We start from the raw sequence: 520 nt of genomic DNA on the forward strand, positions 1-520 counted from the left end.
GGAGGCGGAGCTTGCAGTGAGCCGAGATCACACCACTGCAGTCCAGCCTGGGCAACAGAGCGAGACTCCGCTTAAAAAAAATAAAAAGGTTCTCTAGGCTATGAGAACCACTGCAGTGGAGACTCCATGTGCAAAAAAACCAAAAACACAAATGTGAGGTCATAAAGACTTCCTGCCATCATGGTGGGTGACATTGTTTCTTTGTAGATTTTGGCTCTGGAAAGGGGAAGTGTTGTAAGCAGAGCCCGTCAGGAGCCCACAAGACACAGTTTGGAGGTAGAGTAGTTCAGTCACCTTTTCTTCCTGTCTCCAGCACAGTGCCAGGCACGTGTCTGGTGGCAGGACTGTCGATGTAACGGGCTATGTGGTGTATCTGGAGCCCAAAAGAGCAGGTGGGGGTGGGATTTCAAGGGTTCGTCTTGACCCTAGAGTAGGAGCGAGGTGCAAGGGCAGAAGAACCTGAGCGAGGGAACGTCAGGGAGGGGGGAAGTCCCACCTCGGGGGCTGGGGCCACAGGAGC

At 53.5% G+C, this 520-nt stretch overlaps 1 protein-coding gene across 1 annotated transcript in view; it reads left to right on the top strand.

Annotated features, from left to right (window-relative positions):
• SDCCAG3 (serologically defined colon cancer antigen 3) overlaps nt 1–520 on the top strand; it is a 17,524-nt gene that overhangs the window by 9,815 nt on the left and 7,189 nt on the right. The window contains exon 2 of the mRNA XM_011957288.1: nt 208–276. Within this exon, the coding sequence (XP_011812678.1) occupies nt 208–276 (69 nt within the window). The remainder of the gene's footprint in view (nt 1–207; nt 277–520) is intronic.

Source organism: Colobus angolensis, unplaced genomic scaffold (assembly GCF_000951035.1).
Source record: "Colobus angolensis palliatus isolate OR3802 unplaced genomic scaffold, Cang.pa_1.0 Scaffold44, whole genome shotgun sequence".
Classification (NCBI taxonomy): domain Eukaryota; kingdom Metazoa; phylum Chordata; class Mammalia; order Primates; family Cercopithecidae; genus Colobus; species Colobus angolensis.